The sequence below is a fragment of the Microcaecilia unicolor genome, chromosome 8 (assembly GCF_901765095.1).
Source record: "Microcaecilia unicolor chromosome 8, aMicUni1.1, whole genome shotgun sequence".
Classification (NCBI taxonomy): domain Eukaryota; kingdom Metazoa; phylum Chordata; class Amphibia; order Gymnophiona; family Siphonopidae; genus Microcaecilia; species Microcaecilia unicolor.
Window position 1 is genome coordinate 213,096,127 of NC_044038.1, and position 25,437 is coordinate 213,121,563.

Sequence of the window (25,437 nt, forward strand, 5' to 3'; positions counted from 1 at the left end):
TAGGTGTTTTAACGTCTTCAACACACGTTAACCATGCACACACCTACGTTATTATCCCTATAGGCGCCTACACGGTTAACGTGCGCACGTTAAAAACGCTAACGTATCTTAATAAACAGGGCCCTTAGGATATGGTGAGGTGAGTTAATAGAGATTTAATAACTATTTCGGTAATACCAAAGAAGATAGAACAATAGTTTTAGTGAGTTTTAATTTTTGCTGTTTTAGGATTGTAGAGTGTAGGAGAGAGGGAGACAAGGTGGGTAGTTAATTGTTGTATTCCACCTGGATAGTTCTAATTAGCTTGAGCGGTTTATAAAATATAAAAAAAAAAAAAGCATTATGATTTTCTCTGGATGTATCGGGCTGCTAACATATGCTCCCCAGGAGCACTGGGTCATATCTTAAAGGTGTGTAGGTAGAGAGAGGGATGGAAAAAGTAGCTACTCCCACTACCTCCGTGCTTACCATAATGAATCTAGGGTAAGGAAGGAAGGAGCCATGCTGATTCCGGGTTCAAAATAGCCTTATCACTAGGGGTCAGCTTAAGGGCCATGTTTACTAAGCCGCGATGTAGATGCGCTAACATTTTGGCGCGCGCTAATGCTAGAGACGCCCATATATTCCTATGGGTTTCTCTAGCATTAGCTTAGGCTAATGTTGTAGCGTGCGCTAAAAAGTTAGTGTAGCTATAGTGTGGCTTAGTAAAGAGGGCCTGTAGTCTTGGGTTTATTTTATGCCTTGAGGTTGTGGTACTCGCAGGAAATATTGTATAGGTGGAGGAAGTATTGATTCAACTAAGTAGTATTAACATATCCTAGAAGCTATAACGTTGCACAGTCTGAAATTGAGAAAAGATTGGGATGTTTCAATGAGACAACAATCCATAACATCAGAATAAACCATGAAGTACTGTATTTATAGGAAAGAGAGCTGAAGGTTTTAGAATGGCCTTCAGTTCCCAGACTTGAATATTACTGGAAATCTGTAGCAATATCTCAACATGTAGTGCATGCAAGGACACCTAAGAATATTTTATTTAATACAAGAACTGAGCTGGCTATGAGAAACGTTTGGAAGCATTGATTTCTAATGAAAGAAGTAGTAAAATGAGTCGCTCAGTGTGTGTCCAAACTTTCCACCCTCTATATTGACTATTTTATTTTGAATCTGGAAATAGAAATTGTGCATTAAAGGTTGTAGAAAAATCTTTAATGCCATATAGAGGCTGTGTCGGATTCTGATCACTTAAGGAGTAATTGAAACATCCAGTTTGACACCAGAGCCGCCTAAATTTTTTGCACACTATATAACTTCTATACCAGTTTTTATGTATTTTATATGGATATGTATATTCAGCAGTGGTACTTCCCAAATGCACATATTGGGGGTGATTCTATAAATGGCGCCTAAACCGGCACTGAAATCGGTGCTGACTAAGTGTATTTTATAACCGGCGCAGTTTATAGAATACGCTTAGTTGATATATCGGCACCTATATGATATGTCTGCACCTTGATTCACAAAATCATCTATGGCATAGTTCCAGAATATATGCTAGATTTAGTTGATTTACCACTCAGAAACAGATGTAATTCCTCCCGATCTTATTTAAACCTACACTATCCGGATTGTTTTGGCCTCAAATATAAATCTACATATGCCTCCAACTTTCCTTTCTTGGGTACTAGACTGTGGAATGCCTTACCCAAATTAGTTAAATCAACCCAGAACTATCTAAAGTTTAGAAAATTATTAAAGTCCTTCCTATTCAAAAAGGTCTATTCTCCAGATGCAACATAATCAGATCAATTTCTTTGGTTTCAAATAATCCAGAAACACTTAAATCTATTTTCTTTACTACTCTGCTGTTTAATATAATGTCAAGCTTTAATTTACTGTTTGCATTGTTTTAATGTACTATTGTACTGTAGTCCTGATATTGCTTTGTAAGCCACATTGAGCCTACAACCAGTGGGGAAAATGTGTGATATAAATGCTTTAAATAAAAAAATAATTAAAACTACGTGCGTCCATTTACACCAACGAAAACCTGGCATCAATCCCTGTATGTAGATTTAGGTGCACTGGGCCATATTCGGTAACTACGCACGTAAATTTCTGAACACCCACAAATGCCATAACCACGCCCCTTTTTACCTGCTCTGGTTAGAAATTAGGCACACTGCATTACAGAATACGCTTGGCGAGTTGTGCATGTAGATTCTAATTGGGTCTCAGTGCTGATTAGGTTGTTAATCTAATTAGTTTGTGTGGTATTATAGAATCCACTTGGCTTTCGGCACGGATCTCTAGGTGTGTTATATAGAATCCAGGGGATTATGTTGATTTTCATATGGATAAGCAAGTTGCACAATATTTTTAAACGCTGCACTGAAAGTTTGGTGTTTTGGGGGTCAGTTGTATAAAGTGTATTAAATGCAGCACATTGAGTATGAATTCTGTAATAGAATCTGAGTATCTTTATAGAAAACTAGTGTAAGTTGGCATTTAGGTGCACCCACTTAATGCCATGTTCATAGCAGGTGTAAACGAGAATGCCTAAATGTTGCAGTTCAGCATGTAATATAGCTATTCTATATATAATTGTTAGCAAGTATAATCTACACGCGTAAATGTTTGACACGTCCATGCCCCATCCATTGCCTTCCTCTGCTCACGCTTCCTTGCATTTATTTGTTACATTTGTATCCCACATTTTCCCACCTATTTGCAGGCTCAGTGTGGCTTACATAGTACCAGAGAGGCCTTTGCAGGCTCCGGTGTGAACAAATAAAGGGTGATGTTGTGGTAAGATCAAGTTCGTGTGGCATAGCCACATTAGGGAATCGGAGAATGGAAGAGTTGTGTTATGTCCATTACGTGCTTTAGTTTGGTTGTGTTGCAGAGATTAGGCATTTAAGTTGGATCAATAGGGTATGTATTTTGAAACGGGTTGGTTTTTAGTGATTTACGGAAGTTTAGGTGGTCATATGTCATTTTCAAGGCTTTTGGTAATGCGTTCCACAGTTGTGTGCTTATGGAGGAAAAACTAGATGCGTAAATTGTTTTGTATTTTAAGTCCTTTGCAGCTTGGGTAGTGCAGATTTAGATAAGATCGTGTTGATTCGGATGCATTTCTAATTGGTAAGTCGATCAAGTCTGTCACGTAACTTGGGGCTTCTCCGTAGATGATTTATGCACTTTCTGAAGATTTTTCAAACGGCACCTAAAATTGGGTGCTAATTCCGCACCCAGATTTCAGAGTGGCAAGGTGTTCCAACAGATGGAAATCCACTTAGGCGCCCAGTTTATAGGATAGTGCCTAAGTGTATCCGTACTCAGCTATAAAAGGGCATTCCCTTGGGAGGGGCATGGGCGGGTCAGGGATCATTCTGGAAAATTGCACATAGTATTATAGAATACCACAGATGCACACCAGGATTTCCACCTGGCTTCAGTGACGAATGGTATTCGATAAAGTGTGCTCATCCCAGAGCACCCTTTATAGAATAGCACTGGTTGCTCACATTTGAGCACTGTTTATTGAATCCGGCCCTTTGTGATCTGCATGCACTTAGGTGTAGGTGCATGAATACTAGCACTTTTGCGTGCGAATGTTGTATTCTCTAATCTTAGCCTACAAATGATGCTTAAATTTAGGCTATAAGTTATAGAATTAGAGCGCTGGTCTACTGTATTCCCGTATCACAAGAGGGCTGTTTTTATTATTCGTTACGTCTGTCTAGTGATCATTTCATGAATGCATAACTGCCTGGACCTGATTTCATAAAAAACTATTTAAAAAAAATGGTTTTCTTTCTGTTGTACTGTAAATTTTTGATAAAAATGATAACAAGGACATTACCCGCCCTCCCTCTCTATGTTCCCCCCCCCCCCCCCCCAATTGTACCTACCATACATGTACCTTATCTACTACAATATCACCATGTATTTGTTCAGACCGTTAACAGTAATATATAAGCCACATTGAGCCTGCGAAAATGTGGGATACAAATGCAATAAATATGCCCTGTATAACGCCTTGAAAATATATGTTTAGTACTTTTTGTTTATTTTTCACTTGCATGCAATTTCATTTTTAATGTTTCTGTCAGCTATAATATATATTAATCGCCCACTTAAAAAATTCTGATCACAGTTAATTACATTTTTTAAATCACAGCACCCCCCCCCCCCCACCCCCCAAAAAAAAAAAAAAAGCATCCACTCCTTGGAAATTATTCAACATTGCTGGTATATATAAATATTCATGTCTCTGAAGACAAGCAGTTTGCTATAGCCACACAAGTGAGTGATGTGACTGTACTCAGTACTGACCAGATCTGTGTTAGAGCTTCCTGGAAAGGCCTTTACTGCATGCCACAGCCTCACTTCTCCCTTCAGTTCATTTGTTTGCCAAAGTCATTGAGAGTCGTTCTTCCTTATTGTGACACATCAGTTTCCTTCTGCTCCTTTATACTTGTAGGTCACTCAGAAACAGGGCTGCTACCTGGGAATTATTTTCCTCTATTTTATATCTAGCCTATAGCATATACTTGAACCTTTACTGTGATATGCACCAGTACCCTTTTTTTTTTTTTCTGGAACCCTTCAGTTGTGTGTTTGTACGTTTTGGCCAGTAGCTGCGGTCTCAAGCAATGAAAATAACTTCCTTCCTCCACTCATTCCTGTCAGAGCTTAGGGTTTAAATTTCCCCCTGTTCAAAGTGAAGGTACACAGTGAGGACTTTCAAAATCTCAAGCACAATTTGGTATTTTTGTTTTTTTGTTCATTTGCAGATCGTTTGAATTTTTACCCGGCAGGTGATGATGGATATAACCTTGGAGTCAATGAAACTTTCATCTTTGAAAATGCTATTAAATGGTTAACTGATTATTTTAATAATTTGAACAGATTTCTAAGATATTTGCATTCTTCAGGGTGGCGCTGTAAGAGTGGGACAGGCCTCAAGGCCTTCCCAGAAAGAACTCTGTTAAGAGTTGTGTGGATATGTATTCTACATGCGATTAAGATTAATGGATAGCCTATTTATATGTCAAACTGCTAGATTAGGTAAGGAAGTTTTGCATATTTTGGCAACATCCTCAATTTATACAATTTTTAGGAAGAATCTCAAAACATTCCTTTAAAAAAATCTGATTTATAATTTTTTTTGTTTGTTTTTGATTATGTAACTTCGTGCTTACGTCCAGTTCTCTTATATTGTAATCCGCTTGGATCTGTAAGGTGAAAGTGGACTATAAATTCTGAATTGTTATTAATGGATTATCTTAAACTTAAAGTGTGGTGTTCGATTTTACTGCCCTTCACAGCTTAGACCTGCTCACTTTTGCTTTTATACTGACTTCATTTTATCTTTCTCTAGATGCCAAAGTTATCCGCAGGCCCTCTGCTGGGATTTACATGTTGTCCATCGGAAATGTCTTAACAGCTGATGCACAGGTGGCTAAGTCCTCAGTGGAGCTTTAAATCAAATCTGAAGAAAATCTGAATATCGGCAACAAAAATTATATGCCTTGGATTACTATGGGACAAATACTTGTGTACCATTCCTATCTGTAAAAAGTAATTAGAACATACTTGAAGAAAATGCAAATATTTGTGTTCTGAATTTCCTACAAGAGTCCAAGCCCAGCATATCACATGCTTAAAGGTGAAAAACTGTACACTTGTCCTTACTGTGAACGTAAAGTTTTTCAGAAAAGAAAATTGAAACTTCTAAAACTCACAAAGATCAAGAAAAGCGTGCAGTAGGAAAAAATGCCAACTCAACCCCTTTTAGCGTACATGGACGGACTTGACGGTATAGCAAGTACAGTTGGTGCTCAGATGATAAATACAGATTCGTCTATACTGATTAAAGGTACAAATACAATTTCTCATTCAAATATTTCAGAAAAATTTTTAATGCAAGCAGAGGGATGCATTCCTTTGGACTGTATGTTTTGTGATCAAGTCTTCAAGCACCATGAAGATCTTGGAAAACATGTCTTAACCCAACATAGACCCACACTCTGTGAACCTGCTGTTCTTCGCGTTGAAGCAGAGTATCTTAGTCCTCTCGATAAAAGCCAAATGGTGGCTATTCATTCTCAGGAAGTCAATAGAAAGGACAGTGTAGAAGACTTCAGCTGCGAAGTTTGTGGGGAGACATTCAGTGAGACTCTAGATCTTGAGATCCATATGAAGAAACACAAACACTCCTTCACTTATTGGTGTAGCATATGTGGGCGAAGATTTAAAGAACCATGGTTCCTCAAAAATCACATGAGAACACATACGGGTAAGACTGGCTCGAAACACAAACATCAGCCAGGTTTTGAAAGTCCCATAACCATAAATGAGGTCGTACAGGAACCGATACCTGGAAACTTGGTTTCTCCTTACAAAATGTGCATGGTTTGTGGGTTTTTATTTGCAAATAAAGAAAGCTTAATGGAGCACAGTAAAATACACACCAAAGAGTCGGTTTGCAGTGGAGATAATCCAAAAGTCATTAATGGAGCCAAAGAAGGAAAGTTGTCTCAGAGAGAATTTTTGCAGTTTCTAAACCTGAGACCTGTGACGCCGGAGAATGTCAAAAAATCAAAACCATGTGGGAAATGGATTACAGAGCTGGATCCATTCAATACATACCAAGCATGGCAACTTTCTACTAAAGGCAAAGTTGCCATTAGTCGTGAACAGGTTAAAGAACCGGGACAGGATGGAAGTACAGATAACGACGATTCTGGTTCCGATAAAGAAGAATTAAACGAAATTTGGAATGCAGAAAAACGTATTCAGGTTTGTTACACGGATAATACTGTAAAAGCTAAAACAAACAAAAGTAGCAGTTGTACAGAAATCACAAGTGTCTTACAGGAGAAAGAAAAGCCCAAACACGTTAGTAGTGAATTGACTTCCACGGAGGGAGATCTCAAATTACCACAAAATAAAGAAAAGCCGACACATTGTTCGGAGTGCGGTAAAGCCTTTAGAACGTACCACCAGCTGGTTCTTCACTCAAGAGTGCATAAAAGAGACAGGAGGAGTGATCCTGAATTTCCCAACAGTACTGTTGAGCGAAAATTGCATAGAAGAAGCTTGTCTGATTTAACTGTACCTCTAGAAGACAGTGGAATGACGGACAAAGTTGAGGAGTGCTCTGAAGATGGATCAGAAGACGGGCTCCAAGGAGATAATCTTCATTCAGGTAGGAAGCTCATTTTAAGCAGGTATTCTCTCTTTTTTTTTTTTTTTTTGTTACATTTGTACCCTGCGCTTTCCCACTCATGGCAGGCTCAATGTGGCTTACATGGGGCAATGGAGGGTTAAGTGACTTGCCCAGAGTCACAAGGAGCTGCCTGTGCCTGAAGTGGGAATTGAACTCAGTTCCTCAAGACCAAAGTCCACCACCCTAACCACTAGGCCTCCACTTTTGCTACTATTTGAGATTCTACATGGAATGTTGCTATTCCACTAGCAACGTTCCATGTAGAAGTCGGCCCTTCTAGATCACCAATGTGGCCGCGCAGGCTTCTGCTTCTGTGAGTCTGACAGACTCACAGAAACAGAAGCCTGCGCAGCCTTCTACATGGAATGTTGCTAGTGGAATAGCAACATTCCATGTAGAATCTCCAATAGTATCTATTTTATTTTTGTTACATTTGTACCCTGTGCTTTCCCACTCATGGCAGGCTCAATGCGGCTTACATGGGGCAATGGAGGGTTAAGTGACTTGCCCAGAGTCACAAGGAGCTGCCTGTGCCTGAAGTGGGAATCGAACTCCGTTCCCCAGGACCAGAGTCCACCACCCTAACCACTAGGCCACTCCTCCACTTTGACAGACCTTCCCAACCCAGACCTGATGATCTGTATCCACAGGGAAAATACGTATGAGAAATTCATGGTCCCCAGTCTACGCATTTCATTGTTGATCTCCTGAAAACCCAACTAGCTGAGGGGTTAGAATAGGGATAGGGAGCCGCCTGCTTGGTTTCTGTGTGTCATGACTGAAAAATGGCTCTGGAAAGGAGCTATTTAAAATGCTTACTCTTCTAAGGGACTTCAAATGTAGACTAGTGTTTGGGCCCCTGACAGCCATCTGTGTCTTATTTTTGTTTCAGTGAAAGTATTAGACTAAGACATGTTGTGATAAAGACAAAGCAGAAGTGCTGATACTTTGAGGTATCTAATGGTCCCTTTTACTAAGGTGTGTTACGCACTAATCCGTGCTTCATGCAACAAAAATAGCCTAATGCAGGATGTGCTAAAGAGTTCTGCATTAGTTTTGCCATCGGTTTGCGTTAAGCATGTGGTAATTATTTTGTTTTGTAACTTTTTTTTGATGGGATGCGCTTATCAGCTATTTCATCTATGTTACTGCTGCACTAACTGGTTAATTATGGGAGGCCTTAGCACTTGTGGTAAGTGGTCCTGCGCTGCCCATTTGTTCATTTTTTTAAAACTGACTGCGCCCTAATGTTAGCGCGGGGTACAAATGTAACAAAAAAATATATATATATTGGTTCAAGGCCAAGAACGAAGCATATCGTAAAAGCCCTTTTTGACGGGAGAGGCTATGTAAGAGCGTGCATAGCCTGTTTCTTAGTGCAGCTTACTAAGTCGGGTAGGCGCCAACGTGTGCCAAATTGGACTTACCGCGTGGCCATTGAGGTAATTTCAGTTTTGGCGCACCTGCTATACAGGTTTGAAAATTTTTTTTTTTAATTTTCTGGCGCGTGGCATCTACGTACGCCAGGTGGCATTTGACGCATGTGAGACCTTACTGCTAGGTCAATGGCTTGCAGCAAGGTCTTGGACCCAAAATGGACGTGCGGTAATTTTCATTTTGCCGCATGTCTGTTTTTGGCAAAAAAAACCCCAAAAAGGTGCACTTTAAAAAATAATTCTGCATGCACCCAAAACACACATCTACACTACCGCAGGCCATTTTTCAACGCACCTTAGTAAAAGAACCCCTAAGACTTTTTTTTTTTCTTTTTTTGCAACCCACTTTATGAATTGAGATGAAGCATTTCATTGCATGTAGTGTTTTCAAATACTATGGCAACTTTTCTGTAAAATTATAATGTATTTACATGACGGGTAACGAACATGTGGCAGATTCTCCAGTGAAGGAGATGGAGGTGAAGATAGTGTTTTGATTTCAGGAGCACATGGGAGAAGTAGAGGATCTCTGAGGGAAGGGATTTTTAGAACTCGGCATTAACAGAAATTTCATATAGGCCGCCCAAATTTAGGTGCAAATTCCGGATCTGGTCTAAAGTAATTGGCCAGTTAGGACTAATAATAATCAGTAATTGGTGTTGACCAACTCTTAATTGGCAGTAATTAGGAGTTAAGCGCTATCTGTCCTAGTCCCTATTATATAACATGTGCACCTAAATTTCCTAATATGCATCTCCAAAGAGGTGTGACTATGGGAGGGATATGGGCAGATCAGGGACATTCCCAGAAATTAGGCAAGATGTTATAGAATACCTGCATTTGCACACCTAACTGGCATCAGTTGGGTGTGAGCATTCATACCAGCCTTTGGCAGGCGTTAACGCTCGCACCTAAAGTTACACCCTTTACAGAATACTAGCTTTGGAGCTCTTTCACTGAGCTGTGGAAAGGCTAACATGCGCCAAATTGACACTATCGCCAGGGTAGCGCAGGCGCCCGGTGGTAATTTTAAAGTTGGTGTGAGCTTCTTCCCGGGGTAGAAAATATTTTTCTATTTTCTACCGGGGGGGGGGGGGGGGGGGGGGGTGCATTCCTGGCGGTAATTAGCATTTCTGCTACATTGGCTCGCACACTGCCTGATTACTGCACAAGTAGCACATGAGTCCTAACCGCTAAGTCAGAGGGTGGCGGTAAGTGCTCAGGCAGTAAGTAGCTGCATGCTACTTTTAATTTTTAGCACACTGCCATTTAGTACGCCATAAAAAAAAAGCCTTTTTCCCAGCTGCGGTTAAAAATTATGGCCCAATACGCACCAATTTCACGCATCCAAACTATAGTAGGACTGTTTTTACCGACGCTTAGTAAAAGGGCCTCTTAGCGTGCATCGTTTTATTTATTTGTTACATTTGTATCCCACATTTTCCCACCTATTTGCAGGCTCAATGTGGCTTACATAGTGCCGGAGATGTGATTGCAGACTCCGGTGTAGACAAATACAGAGTAATGTACAGATAAGATAAAGTTCATGTGGTGTTGCCACGTGAGATAAGGTAAAGTTCTTGTGGTATAGCCACATACACGGAAGAGTTGTGTTGTGTCCATACCGTATTTTGGTTTTGTTGTGTTGCAGCGGTCAGGCATTTATGTGTTGGGTTGGTAGGGTATGCCTTTTTGGACAAATAAGTTTTTAGTGTTCTCCGGAAGCGTAGGTGGTCGTACGTGGTTTTCACGGCTTTTGGGAGTGCGTTCCACAATTGTGTGCTTATGTAGGAAAAACTGGATGCATAAGTTGATTTGTATTTGAGTCCTTTGCAGCTTGGGTAGTGCAGGTTTAGGTACGTTCGTGATGATTTTGAAGTATTTCTAGTTGGTAGGTCAATCAGCTCTGTCATGTATCCCGGGGCTTCACCATAGATAATTTTGTGAATCGTTGTGCAGATTTTGAAAGTAATATGTTCTTTGATTGGGCCAGTGTGGTTTTTCGCGGAGGGGTTTTGCGCTATCAAATTGGGTTTTTCCGAAGATAAGTCTGGCTGCCGTGTTGTGAGCGGTCTGAAGTTTCTTTAATGTTTGTTCTTTACATCCCGCGTAGATTCCATTGCAGTAGTCTATGTGACTTAGTACCATTGATTGTAACAGGTTGCAAAATGTTTCCCTTGGGAAGAATTGTTTCACCCGTTTGTTTCCACATCGAGTAAAACATTTTCTTGGTTGTGGATGTGACTTGTTTCTCTAGTGTTAGGTTGTGGTTTTAGTTCCGACCCTTAGGTGCCATTTACAGAGTCTAGCTCTTAGTGTAGCTGAGCAGCCTAGATAGGCTGTGTGTGGTCTGTCTGCGACCCTTCTTTATATGTGCACATCAGAGTCCCCCAGCATATGCTTTTTGTTCTTGATTGGATGGATGACCGGCACACTGGTCTTTTTGGTTATTGAATTATTCAAGTAAAGAATAAGGGACCGAATAGGAGAAATGCTTTGCTTACAGTTCTGATGGAGCCTAGTAAACATTGATTTCTGTGCGTGGTTCAATAATTGTTTTCAAGAATTCCTTGTGCTCATCCGCTCAAAAGGACTTGTTTCAGGATAAAACTGTTTTCTCCTTCAATGGCCATTATATTGCAACTACTACCATCTAGTGGTGTGTGTGTGTGTGTTGCACATTAAGTAAATTTATTTTTTGTTTTGGTGGGACTACAAAGCCCTCACTCCTTTCCACCTAACTACATTTTGAGTTGAATATATGAAACATTTTAAAGCCACTTCCGCCTCTGTGTTTTTGACATGCTAGCAAAGCACTGTGGACTGCTTGAAATATAAATCTTTCTGTATTGGACATGTAAAATCTGACATGCAAGAAAAATGTTCTCATGTCAGATTTAAGAGCTGTTGAAATATACCTTCTCTTTGAGACCTCGGCTGTTCCTTGTGTTCATAACTGGCCTTGTTATCAAGCAATAACTATTGTCTAATAAGTGTGCAAAAACTTTACATATACCTGCAAACCTTCCTTTTCTGTATAGGAATAGAGAAGGGTGTTAGATGAAGCTTCCAACAGAGGACCCAGTAGTGCTGAAGTTACAATGAAATGTTTATTAAATGGAGGACACTTTTTAAAGACTCAACACAGTGCTGTGTTCTGACGTGATCGCCTGTGTCAGGAGTCTGGATCAGTGTAACCTCCTGAAATGTCTGAGCTGCAATGCTGAGCCAGCAGAACTCCCAATATATGACAAGAGAGGCCCCTGGGAAAAGGGTATCTCCAAACACGAGACAAAAGAATGGTGTCATACAAGATTGTGCTCTCGTGTTTGGAGGTACCCTTTTCCCAGGGCCCTCTCTTGTCTTATATATTGGGAGCATTGTTGCTCAGACATATAATAAATATAAACTGCTTTGACCCACAGAAAGGTGGTATATCAAATCCCATTACTCTTTATTTTTGTTACATTTGTACCCCGTGCTTTCCCACTCATGGCAGGCTCAATGCGGCTTACGTGGGGCAATGGAGGGTTAAGTGACTTGCCCAGAGTCACAAGGAGCTGCCTGTGCCTGAAGTGGGAATTGAACTCAGTTCCTCAGTTCCCCAGGACCAAAGTCCACCACCCTAACCACTAGGCCACTCCTCCACTGTTGCTACTATTTGAGATTCTACATGGAATGTTGCTATTCCACTAGCAACATTCCATGTAGAAGTCGGCCCTTGCAGATCACCAATGTGACTGAGCAGGCTTCTGCTTCTGTGAGTCTGACGTCAGACTCACAGAAACAGAAGCCTGCGCAGCCTTCTACATGGAATGTTGCTAGTGGAATCTCCAATAGTAGCAACATTCCATGTAGAATCTCCAATAGTATCTATTTTATTTTTGTTACATTTGTACCCTGCGCTTTCCCACTCATGGCAGGCTCAATGTGGGTTACATGGGGCAATGGAGGGTTAAGTGACTTGCCCAGAGTCAGAAGGAGCTGCCTGTGCCTGAATGGGAATTGAACTCAGTTCCTCAGTTCCCCAGGACCAAAGTCCACCACCCTAACCACTAGGCCACTCCTCTTGCAGATAAAGACCATATGGCCTATCCAGTCTGCCCATCCATGGCATCTACTCTCCTATTCAATCCCTTAGAGATTTCCTGTGTACTTGTCCCAAAGTTTCTTGAATTCAGATACTGCTTTTCGTCTCCACCGGGAGGCCGTTCTAGGAATTCACCACCCTTTCTGTGAGTAACTATTTCCTTAGGTTACTCCTGAGTCTATCCCCTTTCACCTTCATCCTATGCCCCCTCATTCCAGAGCTTTCTTTCAATTAAGACTTGCTCCTGTTCATTTAAACCACAAATGTCTCTATCATATCTCCCCTCTCCCACATTTCTTCCATAGTATACATATTGAGATCTTTAAGTCTGTCCCCATACTGTTTATGATGAAGACCACTGACCATTTTAGTAGCCGCCCTCTGGACTGACTCTATCCTGTTTATAGCTTTTTGAAGATGTGGTCTCCAGAATTCTATACAATATTCTAAATGAGGTCTCACCAGAGTCTTATACATGGGCATCATCACCTCCTTTTTTCCTACTGACCATTCCTCTCCCTATGCACCCAGCCATGTCTTAGCTCCCTACATTGACTGCAGTTTGCCAAGTGTTTCTAAAAACCAGGATCATGTTTTATTTCCCCCTACCCCCTAATTCTCATACCATAAGTACATAAGTGTTGCCATACTGAGACAGACCAAAGGTCTACCAAGCCCAGCATCCTGTTTCCAGTCCTGGTCGCAAGTACCTGTCAAGATCCCAAAAGGTACAATACATTTTATGCTACTTTATCCTAGAAGTAAGCAGTTGATTTTCCCCAAGTCTGATTTTAATAATGGCTGTTTCCATGCATAGAACTTCATTGGATCTCCATTTTTCAAAGCCACATTCAAAGGGGCTGTTCATGTATTTTGAACGTTTTGAAAGAATTGCACCTGATTAGGTAATCGTATTTCTATTACCCTGTATATTTCCCTGATTTTTGTTCTTTACAACTCAACTAGCCGTTGAGCCCGTAAAAATGGGCTAGTAAAGGAAGGGGAGGGGGTTGAAAGGACCCCCCCCCCCCCCCCCCGGATAGGTCGCCGCCACCCCTCCACCCGGGCTGGGTACCTGGCTTTCACTATTCAAACTGCCGGAACGCAGCACACAGCTCATCTGAGCTGCCGTCGGCCTTCCTTCTTCTCTGCGTGTGTTCCGCCCTCGTGTGACGTAACGTCGGCGAGGGCGGGACACAGGCAGGTAAGGAAGGCCAACGGCAGCTCAGATGAGCTGTGTGCTGCGTTCCGGCGGTTTGAATAGTGAAGCCAGGTGCCCGGGTGGAGGGTGGGTGGCGGCGGCGACTCCGGGTGGGTGGGGGGAGCGGTAGTGGCAACCCTGGGGGGGGGGGGAAGCGGTGTCGACGGTGGTTCCCTCTCTGTCACGCCCCCGTCATCTCGTATTGATGCGGGGGCGGGACAGAGAGGGTCTCTACTGCGCATTTGCGAGTGAGTACGCCTCTTGCCATTTATATGTTTGGGGGGGTAGGGAGGAGGACTCATATTTGACTTGGTGGGGGGAGGGGGGTTTGCTGATGAAAAGACAGAGTTTAAAGATGGTCAGATATGACTAGGGATTCCAGAGAAGAAATTTACCCCAAAAATGACCCAGTTCATGTCTGTAGAAAAAGCTTCTGCTGCACAGAAACTTTGATAAAGTTAAAACATCAATTACTGAATTTGCTCCCTTTCAAACTGCCTGTGCATCCTACCCCAAGGGAAAAACAAAACAAAACCTGGTCATAGACACACAGAAGAGGTGGAAATAATCCATATGAATGCTCTGCATGTGTTCTTCCCCATGCCCCTCCCCCCTCCTCTGATGTTCTTGCCTCTTAGTGACTCAGATGTTTGTTTTCTTTTCTTTTATGGATTTTACTGTGAAACCTACTGCCTGATCCATGTGGCTTAAGTTACTCAGTATAAATGCCTGTTGTCATGGGGCAGTGGCTTGCTGCAGTTAAACAGTAAAAAACCCATCCTTGGAAATCTGACAGTAACATGTACTGAGATCTAGGTCAGAAATGGAGCATCATGTCAAGACATTGTTTCCAACCAACTTTACAGAAGTCCTGTTAAGACGTTTCCTGCAACATTTTGCATGTTATCCATGCGTAATTTCCCATGGCAACAATTAAGTCAGGCTACGTTAGGGCCCTTTAAGTCGTTAAGGATCAAATATCTTAAAGCCCTAACACAGCTTGATAACTTCCCCCCCCCCCCCCCCTTTCAGAGTCTAGATCCTCTTTTACCTATAAATGTAAATATCCATTTGTTATAGCGTGTATAACTACTGTACTTATAGCAAAGTATTGTGAAGTCTTCTAGGTGCACTTCAGAAGAAAGTTTATGAAATGTATATTCTTTACAAATAGTAAACAGCTCACACTGACAGCCAGATGATCAGAAGCACTGCACTATGCCAAACAATGCCCTAAAAATAGCGCTGGAACAGCATGGAGCGATGCCACCCCTATGATCAGAGCTAATCGCATACAGATTTAGGCAAACTATTAGCTGTCATCATAGGGGAAAGTGCGGGAGGATTGTGCCCGAGCGGTCACTCGGGCACAAACCTCAAGCACTAGTTTGAAAGGTCTGGGCTGTCAAAAGCCCGGACTTGTCAAATGAGGAGACGGAGGTCCTTTGCCCCCCCCCCCTTCCCCCCCCCCCCCCCCCCAGACACAAGGGCTTGAGGGCCTGGAGGACCAGTGGATCTCTAGCCTCCTTAACCCCCCACCCCAATGCTCCCTAGTGGAGCCCTCCCCTCTCCCGTACCTCTCCAATGGAGGAGGGAGTAGCACACTCCTCATCCAACGGCATCCTGGCATGCACTGGACAAGGCTTCCCTACCATATAAGGGAGTTTCTCCCATATATGGTAAGGAACCATTGCCCAGCTGACATTTTGAAGTCAGCGCTAGATGAGGGCGTGTGCTGCTTCTTCCTTCATCTGAGAGGTTACGGGGTGCGAGGGAGGAGGGCTCCGCTAGGCATCTGGGTTAGGGGGGCTGGAGATCCAATGGACCTCCAGCCCCCTGGGCCCTCATTGGGGGGGGGGGTGTCTGGGATTGCAGGTCTACTGGACCGCCCTGCCACAGTCCGTGGGGGGGGGGGGGGGGCAGTAGGCTACCGGGACTTTGATTGCCTTGGGGAGGGGAGGCATGCAAATGTATGGTGGACAGGGATCCCCATTCCGTCCCATTGCTTCACAAACCCTGCCAGCTGTGAGCTGGTGTAGGGTTTGCTGCAGTAGCAGTGCCAATGTTTGCACACTGCCTGCTGAGCATTGGGGAGGAATAGGTAATGTCCTGTTTAGCATGCATTTGCATGCTTATTGAGTTCAGAGCTTGGCTCTGATCATCAGGCGGGCGCAAACGCTGGTGCTAGTACGGCGCTGTTGGCTTCTAGCGTCCGCATTTGCTTCTGCTCATCGGGGCATGATTGAGCTGTGTATGTAGAATTTCTTTAGTGATCAAAACTGATTAAAATATATTTTTTTAATTCAAAGATAAGAGTGAAGATGGTGCAGAAAGAGGGAAAATTAAAAATCTTGGATCCTCTAGACAGTGCAGTTATTGCGGAAAGTCTTTCCGCTCTAATTATTACCTCAATATTCATCTCAGGACTCATACAGGTAAGGTTTTTCTTAAACATTCTGTACAAGAAATGCGATTTAAAGTTTAAATGGAGGAATAGTATAAAGTAGTTAGTCGAAAGGAGTATTGAATATTCAGAGATGTTGTTCAAGTCACTTAGATCGTACTGATTAGCTAGGTGTGGCCTTCCCTGCTGGCAAAAATACAGAAAGATGGAGTTACGGTGGAAGTGAAACAATACGTGCTAGTGTTTCATTTTCATGCAATGTACATGGTACAAAAGTACCCACAAAACCCATCTGCCACAAACGTTTTTGAAATGGAGCTGCCCTTTTTGAAAATATAGGTGGCCTGCGAAGTGCCTGTGTGGATTGAAAAACATGTATCTATTTTTTTTTTTTTTCTTACATTTGTATCCCGCGCGTTCCCACTCATGGCAGGCTCAATGCGGCTTACATATACAGGTACTTATTTGTACCTGGGGCAATGGAGGGTTAAGTGACTTGCCCAGAGTCACAAGGAGCTGCCTGTGCCTGAAGTGGGAATGGAACTCAGGACCAAAGTCCACCACCCTAACCACTAGGCCACTCCTCCCCGACTGTTGCTACTATTTGAGATTCTACATGGAATGTTGCTATTCCACTAGCAACATTCCATGTAGAAGTCGGCCCTTGCAGATCACCAATGTGGCCGCGCAGGCTTCTGCTTCTGTGAGTCTGACGTCCCCGTCCCCCCCCCCCAAAAAAAAAAAAAAAATTTAAAACTATTTAACCAGCCAGAAACGGCTCCTGGCTGGTTACTGATTATGTGCCTGACCGCGGATATTCAACCTATTTGACCAAAACTGACAACTGACAACACTTTATTCGCCAATGACAATAATCTGAAAGTTCTAGTTATAATTATAGATAAACATTTTTGATACTCAAGTTTCCTCAGTAATCACAAAATCTTTCAAGTCTCTTTGGAAACTAAACAGGATCAGACCCTATTTCTCATCAGAAACATTCAGACTATTGGTACAATCATTAACATTATCCCAATTCGATTTTTGTAATGCCATATATGCTGGCTGTAAAGAGTACCTGTTGAAAAAACTCCAAACTGCTCAAAAAAACACTGCAGCCAGGTTCATATATAAAATCTCTCATTTTGAAAGTGCCTCCCCTTTACTAATCAAATTCCACGGGATTCCCATTAAAGCAAGAATTACCTTCATCTTATATATCTTTAACGTTCAAATCCTAAATGGCACAGCTCCAGACTATATGGTACCATTAATAAACTCACCTCAAAGAAACGCTAAATATGAGGCAAGAAACTTATCTCAGACTACACCTTCCAAATTGCAAAAAAGTGATCTATAAAACTGTCCACTCTACAGACTTCACTTACCTGGGAACCAAATGGTGGAACTCCTTACCACCCAAAATAAGAAATATACAGGAATATACTAGATTCCGCAAATTCCTCAAATCGTTCCTATTCAAACAAACCCTCACAAAGAACAACCATATCTCAAACAATTAAATTTTACCTGAATTGGTTATTACTCTATTTACCATTAACGTTCTCTCTGCTTCATGTACAATTTCTCATTCATAATAGATTTTCTAAATCTTAAACATCCATAGCTATCCCAGTATGTTTATGATATTGAATTATTTTCTTTTGCATTATTCTTTGTTATGTATCCTATACTGTTTATTGTAAGCCACATTGAACTCAAAACTTGTTTGGGATAATGTGGGATATAAATGTCACAAATAAATATTCGGCAGGAGATGACTGGTTATCTCCCTCTGAATATCCTGGTTAGCGACTAGCCAGTTACGCTCAGATGTTCAGCGCCAAACCAGCAATATTGGGTGGTCAGTATGGGCCTTTGACCACTAAAAGTTAACCTGTTACTATTGAATATCTGCATAGCTGGTTAACCTTTTAGCGGCCAAAATAAACCCCGATATTCGATGCCAGTTGCCGAAAATGGCCTGGCAGTTAATATCCAGGTTTAATGCCGGCTGCGGACGCGCTGCCTGCCGCTGGCCGAATATTGGGCCCACTGAGAGTGGCTGAAATCTATGAAATTTGATCCACTCACTTGAGAGGCTAATACGAAACCACTCTAAGTCATTCATGTCTGGATTAATGAATAACTTTTTTTTTTTTCTTTCTTTTCAGGTGAAAAGCCATATAAATGTGAATTTTGTGACTATGCAGCAGCTCAGAAAACATCACTGAGGTATCATTTGGAAAGGCATCACAAGGACAAGCACAGCGATACCACGACGGAAGTAAAATTCGATAGTAAAAGTTCATTGTCGGTTGAAGAGGCCACATCTGTGTCCCCAGCGGTAGCTCATCGCACTCAAGAAACGAAGAACTCCAAAAGGCTTAGGGATGCTACTAAAGACGTCAAGGAGTGCCCACCTATTAAGCAGCAAAAAGAAATGTTTTCTTCCTTTCGTGAGATATTGGGAAGTCCAATCCTTTCAAACGTGAATAAAGAGAGCCAGGAGTCTTGTGCAAGGCCTATTAATGCACCAAATCAGGTTTTTGAAAGTGGATCTGTTCTTTTTTCAGAAGAAGCCAAAGTGCACAAAATTGTTCAAGATACGCCTGTTTGTAAGACCGAAGAGGATGATTTTTCAGAGTATGGAAGGGATAAAAATATTGGTTTAACTCCGTTCAAGGATGAGAACGATGCCAGCGACGTAATGGTCAGTGTAGCAAACTGCAGACAAAAGGCATGTGTAGACTTCCAAGACAGACCGTTGAATTTATCACTCAGGACTACTCAAGAGTGTTCTTTAATCTCAGTTTGCCCAGGGGCACTGTCGATAAGTACCTGTCCATTTTGTACTTACAAAACATTTTATCCCGAAGTTCTAACCATGCATCAGAAGCTGATCCATAAGTACAATCCAGACGTGGCTCAAAAAATGTACCAAAGTAAAGGTACTAATGGTGCTATACTCAGGCGTACTGGGTGCCCACCAGCTCTTCTTGGAAGGGATGTGCCCCCCTTGTTTTCGGTGACTATTAAAAATAAAGTTTCTCTGTCTACACCATTAAAATCAGTGCACACGAAAAAGTCCAGGCAGTCCTATGCGTCTCAAAGCAAAGTACCTTTTCCAGATATAGAATCCAGATGCTCGACACCGGGTAATGTGCCATCACACAATCCACAGAACATTGGTGCTCAGACTGGCAGCATTCAACGCCACCATAAAGAAATGCTTCTGAAACCCAGCGTAGCTCAGGTATTGGATAGGATGGAGCCACCCGAGTCTAAAGTAAAATTTCAGCATGTCCAGTCTTCCCAGAGCGGCATTATTAATAATGGCGCTAATGGATACATGGAGTATTCCTTCAGAAACGGGCCTGCCTGGTGTAGTGACCATGGAAGAGAATATATTCACGGCAGAACTGTAGGGAACGTGATGGAACTTGGTGAGACCTCTTCTAAGAAATCGAAGTCCCATTTGTTGGGACTTCAGCGGCTCTGTTTAGACTTACCTAATTACAGAAGAGCTGAGATGGGAAGAACTCGTGTCTCAAGCAGGACTGCAAATCAATTATCTCAAGAATGTTCAGCCTTGAATGCAGGGTCATCTGTTTTGCCAGTCCGACGTGGGCTTCTGAATGCAAATGAAGATTTGCACTGGAGTTCCTTGCTCAGTTCCTATGAGCCACGAAACCTTACTCCTCCATATAATACTTGTGAGCCCATTGGTAATCGAGGATGTAATGCCACCCTGGAAGGTAAACGCACCTGTAAAAGTTTTCTGTGGGGTGGGGGTGGGGTAGCCAGTGTTTGTTTATTTATTATATTTGTATCCCGCACTTTCCCACTAAAAGCAGGCTCAATGCGACTTACATAGTAATAGGTAACACCGAATTTTGTTATGTAAAGTAGGAAATTAAGTATAACATAATAGAAGGATGGATGGGTAGTAATAGGATGGGTAGGTAGGTAGAGACAGGTAAGGTGGGAGATAGATTCTGGGTCAATGTCGTTACAAGTAAGAACCTGATTTTAATAGTAGGTCTAAGAAATTGTATTATTCACATGCTGCTGCTCCCTCAATATCTTTTCTGCTGTCTTTCCTCTTCCCTCTACCTGCAAGGCTCCAATTTTTGGGGCCTCCGTTGTTTGGGCCTAAGGGACACAGTGATCTGCAACTGTTTCCACAAGGCAGCTGGTGTCGGTCATTTAGCTTTAGAACCATGGTACCGTCCAGAGACTGCTAGGCTCTGCACAGTTCATGCCACAAGACCAAACCAGCTGGCAGAGGAGAACTATAGGAAAGCACCTTTCTTACTTCGATCCTACAAAAGGGGATGGGGAGAGATCACAAGTAGTATACGCACCATACCACTTTTCTAGCAGAGTCTACAAAAGATCAGGTTCCAGATTATGAAGATAATTCAGATAGCAGCAGCAAGTCTTAATGTGCATAAGTAATGCCACACTGGGAAAAGACCAAGGGTCCATCGAGCCCAGCATCCTGTCCACGACAGCGGCCAATCCAGGCCAAGGGCACCTGGCGAGCTTCTCAAATGTACAAACATTCTATACATGTTATTCCCGGAATTGTGGATTTTTTTCCATTTAGTAGTGGTTTATGGACTTGTCCTTTAGGAAACCGTCCAACCCCTTTTTAAACTCTGCTAAGCTAACCGCCTTCAACACATTCTCCAACAATGAATTCCAGAGTTTAATTATGCGTTGGGTGAAGAAACATTTTCTCCGATTTGTTTTAAATTTACTACACTGTAGTTTCATCGCATGCCCCCTAGTCCTAGGATTTTTGGAAAGCGTGAACAGATGCTTCACATCCACCTGTTCCACTCCACTCATTATTTTATATACCTCTATCATGTCTCCTCTCAGCCGTCTCTTCTCCAAGCTGAATAGTCCTAGCCTCCTTAGTCTTTCTTCATAGGGAAATCGTCCCATCCCCGCTATCATTTTAGTCGCCCTTCGCTGCACCTTTTCCAATTCTACTATATCTTTCTTGAGATGCGGCGACCAGAATTGAACACAATACTCAAGGTGCAGTCGCACCATGGAGCGATACAAAGACATTATAACATGTATATAATGTGTACTAACGACCTATGGTTAAAGCTTGATTTCAGAACATGGCTGTACTTTGCAACTGGTTTCTTAAAAAGTTCCACTTTGTCAAAGGGCATAGCTAGTTGGTGCATCACCTTGATCTTTCAGTTTTACAAAGGTTCTTGTCAAATAGAGAAAGGGCTAACTTTTTTTTTTTTTTTACAAGTTGCCTGAAAACTAGAGGTACCTGGTGATTTCGGTGGAGTTTAATTTGTCTGTATGGTTCAGAAGTTGATTTTAATTATGTGCTCCCCCCAACCTCCTAAAAGCAAAGGTTTTGAAAAGGTTGGATGCAGATAAATGCTAATGTTTACTCTGCTGACCCATCATATGTTTTTTTTGCTATCTAATTTACAGCTTAAATGGATTCGGTTTTCTGGTTGGATTCACTTTGCTGCTTTTTTTGGTTCTTGCTTACTGAGAATTACTTTGAAGCTTAAGATGTGGTGCTGAGCTGAAAAATCCATTTTCACTCATCAGTAATTAGAAGTTAGTGAAATGTTTCCAGCCTGAGATCAGAGAGGTGTGCTCTGGAAGTCGCAAAGCAGGAACATAAATGAAACAAAAGGGTCTTATTTTCAGAAAGTGATATTAAATAGTAGAGAGACTTTTGAAACATAAAAATTAGAGAGGCTGTAATGGATTGGACCAAAGATCCATATCCATCAGGTCCAGTATCTTGCCTGCAGTATTGGCCAATCCAGGTCACAGGTACCTGCAGGATCTCAAATAGTAACAAGATTATATACCCTGGGATAAATGGTGTTTTTTTCCTAAATCTACCAGAATGATAGTTCATGGTCTTTCCTCCAGGAAGTTCTTAATCTCTTTGTTTTGTTTTAAACCCTGTTATGCTAACTGCTTTTACCAATCCACCAGTAACAAATTCCAGACATAAGCTAGAAAATATAGAAAAAGGTGACCAAATAATAGAATGATGATGGAATGACTCCTCAGTGACGAAAGGCTAAAGACGCTAGGGCTTTTCAGTTTGGATAAGAGGACAGTTGAGGGGAGAGAGAGGTCCATTTGCTCTCACCTTATTTTTCACTAGTAGCTCAAGGTGAATTACATTCAGGTACATTTTTTATTTATTTGTTACATTTGTAGCCCGCATTTTCCCACCTATTTGTAGTTTGTAACCTTTAGATTGTAAGCTGTTTCGAGCAGGGACTGTCCTTCCCCATGTTAAACTTGTACAGCGCTGCGTAACCCTGGCAGCGCTATAGAAATGCTAAGTAGTAGGCTCAATGTGGCTTACATAGTACCGGAGAGGTGTTTGCATTGGGTATTTTACTGGCTCCAGAGGACTTAGTCCATTTGTACCTGAGGCAATGGAGGGTTAAGTGACTTGCCTGGCCGGGATCACAAGGAACAGCAACAGAATTTGAACTGGGCTTCTCTGGTTGTCAGTCTGGCGCTCTAACCACTATCCTACTCCTCCTCTCTTCTCAGCTCTTGCTGCTGTTGCTCTTTGCCCTCCTTGGAAACTCCGTGTGGTTGGTTACTTAAGAACATAAGAATAGCCATATTGGGTTAGACCAATGGTCCATCTAGCCCAATATCCTGTTTCCAACAGTGGCCAAGCCAGGTCACAGGTACCTGGCAGAAAACCCAAATAGTGGCAACATTTCATGCTACCAATCCCAGTAGCTTCCCTATTGTCACCGAAGTAGCAGAGATTAAATCTGGCCTGGATTTAGTCACAGGCGACATAAAACAACTGCCTCGGTGCCAAATTTTGACTTTCTGGTCCTGCATTTAGACACCGCTGTTGTGTTCCCGTCAATTAATACTTAGGGCAGGAAAAATACAAATATTACATTGTAGGTGTTCTTAGAACAAAGAACTTTATCTGTCTAACGTATAAAACTGGGGAGAGCACACGTGTTGAGAGAAAATGTTAAAGGTACGATTTAATAACTACATAGCACGTCCCCTAGTCTTTTCACTTTTTGAAAGGGTAAACCAAATTGTGTTACCCGTTCCTACTCCACTCATGATTGTATAGACTTTTCTCTCCCCTCAACCGTCCTCTTACCCAAACTGAAGAGCCCTAACGTCTTTAGCCTTTCGTCATAGAGGAGTCATTCCATCATCCTATTATTTGGTCACCCTTTTCTATATTGCTTTCCAGTTCCGCTATCTGCTTTGAGATGTGGTGACCAGAATACTGCACAGTATTCGCTCCATGGAGTGATACTGAGACATGATACTTTTCAGTTTTATCCTCCATTCCTCTCCTAGTAATTCCGTAGATTGATTGTTTGCTTCAGTGCTTAGTTTATTTCCATAGATTGATTTGTTTGCTTCAGTGCCTAGATTATTTTCCTAGGTTCTAATATCTCACCATTTTGCTATGGCTTTAGGAGTAGTTCTCTAAATGCATCACTTTGCACTTGTGCACATATTTTCTTGGCTGTTTTAGATGCCCAATTTCTTGAGCTCCTTCAATTTCTCACAATTCCCTTATTTAACAGCTTTGAATAATTTTGCTTCATCTGCAGATTTGATTACCTCGCTCATTATTTCTGTTTCCAGGTAATTTATAAAGGTTAAAGCACCAGTCCCAACCTATTTACTACAATTCAGGCTTTATCTGAGTTATGTTTGAGTAGTGTTGCAGATGGAGATAGAGAAAAAAAAAGCTGAGCTTTACCAATATTAGCTGGTGATGCTCCTTGGAAAGATGAAGTATTTTCTGTATCTCAGCAGATGGTAGGGGTCGTACTCGCTGGCGTTCCTGGTCCCTGCTCCACTTTCTGAGGCCTCAGCCACAAAGCTTGGTTGAGCCTAAGAGCTGCTTCCAGGTTATCCTGTCCCTGGACTGGACTTTGTCAAGTGTGGAGCTTGCCTCCAATTCTCCCAGTTGTGCTTCTTAGCATCCATTGGGTAAGGCTTATGATTCACTTCTGTGGGACCCTGCCTGAGAGGTACAAGTCCCCATCCCTCATTCCCCATTCACCCTGTTTGGGTGTAATTCCCCCAGGCTCCCCTGCAGTTCCCAGGTATAACAACAAGGAGCAAGGAATTCTGCTTTTATATTTTTTTTTTGTCTGCACGTTATATATTTTTGAATAATTTTATAGAATATATATATATATATATATATATATATATATATAATATGTGTGTGTATGTGTACATACATACTTTATATGTATGACACGCACGCACTCACACTCTTAATTAGAAGCAACTGTAAGGCAGACAGCTGTGGCTGAGGAAGAGGTCTAAACTGGCTGCTTGCCCAAAGAGGCATTAGGGATTTTGGTGTGAGCATATAGTTTCAGCACAACTGGAGGGATTAATTTATGCCTAGCAACAGGGAATGCAGGAGCCAGTGTGTCAGTGTTGCTGTCTCTTACTGCAGTGTGGTAGTGGTGGTTTCAGCGCTAGGAGGATTGGGGTACCTCTGTAGTCAGTGTCGATGACTCAACTTATTTGGAGCTGGGCTCAGTCTGTTCAGTGTCAGCCATGATGGAGCCAATTTTGGTAGAAATGGTGGCCATTTTGCTGTCAAAACTATCAAAATCCCTCATGGCCCAAGAAATGCACGTACAGCTGTATCTGGGAGTTGTTCTGACCCCCCCTCCCCAATCCACTGTCGAGTAGAGATCCCAGAGGGGCTGTGATGGGCTCCTCCATGGACCTAGGTCCCCAGATGTTTTAGACCCTCCATCTATGAAGGCTGCTGGGCTCCTAGTCAGTGAGGGGCATCTTTGGAGGTGCTGGGGGTTTTGGGCCCTCCAGGGTGTGAACCTGAAGGAGCAAACAAGCCAGGTTGCCCAGTAAGAACTCTGATACCAAGTGGACCCTAATTAACTGCATTCCTCAGTGGAGGAAATCTGAGGAGAAGACTACTTGGAGGTGGCAGTCTCCCTCCTGGGAGGGTGCATCCCTGATGACTGCAGTGGAGGACGATTCTCCAGTAGTCAGGTTGTTCCA

General features: G+C 42.2%; 1 protein-coding gene across 2 annotated transcripts in view; it reads left to right on the top strand.

Annotated features, from left to right (window-relative positions):
• The window catches only part of ZNF217 (zinc finger protein 217), a 51,340-nt gene that overhangs the window by 17,551 nt on the left and 8,352 nt on the right, over positions 1-25,437 (top strand). For both annotated transcript variants that reach the window (XM_030212195.1, XM_030212194.1), the window contains exons 2-4: positions 5,390-7,219; positions 16,277-16,402; positions 18,546-20,129. In XM_030212195.1, coding sequence (XP_030068055.1) covers positions 5,785-7,219; positions 16,277-16,402; positions 18,546-20,129 — 3,145 coding nt within the window. In that variant the 5' untranslated portion in view covers positions 5,390-5,784. The remainder of the gene's footprint in view (positions 1-5,389; positions 7,220-16,276; positions 16,403-18,545; positions 20,130-25,437) is intronic.